This window comes from Rattus rattus, chromosome 4 (genome assembly GCF_011064425.1).
Source record: "Rattus rattus isolate New Zealand chromosome 4, Rrattus_CSIRO_v1, whole genome shotgun sequence".
Classification (NCBI taxonomy): domain Eukaryota; kingdom Metazoa; phylum Chordata; class Mammalia; order Rodentia; family Muridae; genus Rattus; species Rattus rattus.
In genome coordinates this window covers 71,862,166-71,863,991 of record NC_046157.1, presented here as the reverse complement: position 1 = coordinate 71,863,991, position 1,826 = coordinate 71,862,166, and the positions used below count along the sequence as shown (strand labels likewise).

Here is a 1,826-nt window from a genome sequence, read left to right as displayed (position 1 = left end):
CATTTTTCTTGGATACTATACAACAGCATGTAGATGTGTAAGTATGCATATGAAATATATCCTGTATCCTTGTATCCTACTTAATGATAAATTTTCTGTTATAAAATATGGCCAAAGCAACTTGGGGATGAAAGGGATTAGACTTGGGAATGAAAGGCTTACACTTACACATGACTGTTCATCATCAAAGAAAGTAATGACAAGAAATCAAACAGGGGAGTTCCTGCGAGTTTCCTCCTGCTGTGAACATCAGGGCTCTGGCCTCCGTCTCCTGGCCACCTCCCTCGCACCATGGTCCAGAAGCGGCAATCTGTGATCCTGCCTCAGCCCAAGAAACCCAGACCCATTGCTGCCCCGAAGCCGGAGGACAAGTCAGCCTCTCCCGACCTGCCGAAGGGAGAAAAAGAAGAGCAAGAAGCAATTGAACATATTGATGAAGTACAAAATGAAATAGACAGACTTAATGAACAAGCCACTGAGGAAATTTTGAACATAAAACAAAAATATAACAAACTCCACCAACCATTTTTTTTTTTTCAGAAGAGGTCAGAATTGATCGCCAAAATCCCAAATTTTGGGGTAACAACATTTGTCAGCCATCCACAAGTGTCTGCACTGCTTGGGGAGGAAGACGAGGAGGCCCTGCTTTATTTGACCAGAGTTGAAGTGACAGAATTTGAAGGCATTAAATCAGGTTACAGAATAGATTTTTATTTTGATGAAAATCCTTATTTTGAAAATAAAGTTCTCTCCAAAGAATTTCATCTGAATGAGAGCGGTGACCAATCTTCAAAGTCCACTGAAATCAAATGGAAATCTGGAAAGGATTTGACAAAACGCTCAAGTCAAACGCAGAATAAGGCCAGCAGGAAGAGGCAGCATGAAGAGCCAGAGAGCTCTTTCCCTGGTTTACTGACCGTTCTGATGCAGGTGCTGACGAGTTAGGAGAGGCCATCAAAGATGATATTTGGCCAAATCCCTTGCAGTACTATTTGGTCCCCGATATGGATGATGAAGAAGGAGAGGCAGATGATGATGATGATGACTACGATGAAGAGGAAGGAGGGTTGGAAGATATTGATGAAGAAGGAGACGAGGACGAAGGTGAAGAAGATGACGATGAGGATGAAGGGGAGGAAAGAGAGGAGGATGAAGGTGAGGATGACTAGCACAGAAGACCGATGGATCCAACCTTCTTTTTCATTTTCCTTTTATTTTTTAAATTTCCCCAGTCCCTGGGAGCGAGTTGCAGTCCTTTCCTCCCTGTCCTTCTGGGCTCAGTCGCCCTGTTTTTGAGGTCTCAACATCATGGTTCTCAACTAATTTGGGGGAAAATATCTTGAGCAAAATACAACAGAAAAAGAAAAAAGAAAGAAAGAAATCAAACAGGGCCACCTGCACAAGATGGTCTCACCCACAATAGGCTGGGCCTTCCACCATCAATCACTAATTAAGAACATTCCTTACGCCTGACCTTAGTGGAGATATTTTCAATTGATGTTGCCTCCTTTCAGGTGATTCTAGTTTCGGTCAGTTGACATAAAACTAAATACACAATATTTCCTGGCAAATGGTTTTCATCCAATATTCCATCTTCACTGACAGTTTCTCATGCTATCTAACCATCCCTAAGTGTGTGTGCGTGTGTGTGTTTGTCTGTGTGTTCATGCATTACATATCGCATAAGCTTTATGTAGGATAGAATACATAAACCAATGAACTAGGCTTGTATTCAACTCTCTCCCGCAGATATATGATAATTTCGGTGGTAATGCATCAGGCATTACCTAGCATACCTTCCAATATACCAAAAATCCCTTATTGGT

At 41.9% G+C, this 1,826-nt stretch overlaps 1 protein-coding gene across 1 annotated transcript; it reads left to right on the top strand.

The window, feature by feature from the left end:
• The first annotated feature begins 288 nt into the window (after window positions 1–288).
• On the top strand, window positions 289–1,263 carry LOC116898012 (protein SET-like). Its single transcript, XM_032899405.1, is given in 2 exon segments — window positions 289–895; window positions 898–1,263. Coding segments are annotated over 2 exon segments (876 nt in total). The 5' UTR covers window positions 289–291; the 3' UTR covers window positions 1,170–1,263.
• Window positions 1,264–1,826: the final 563 nt, after the last annotated feature.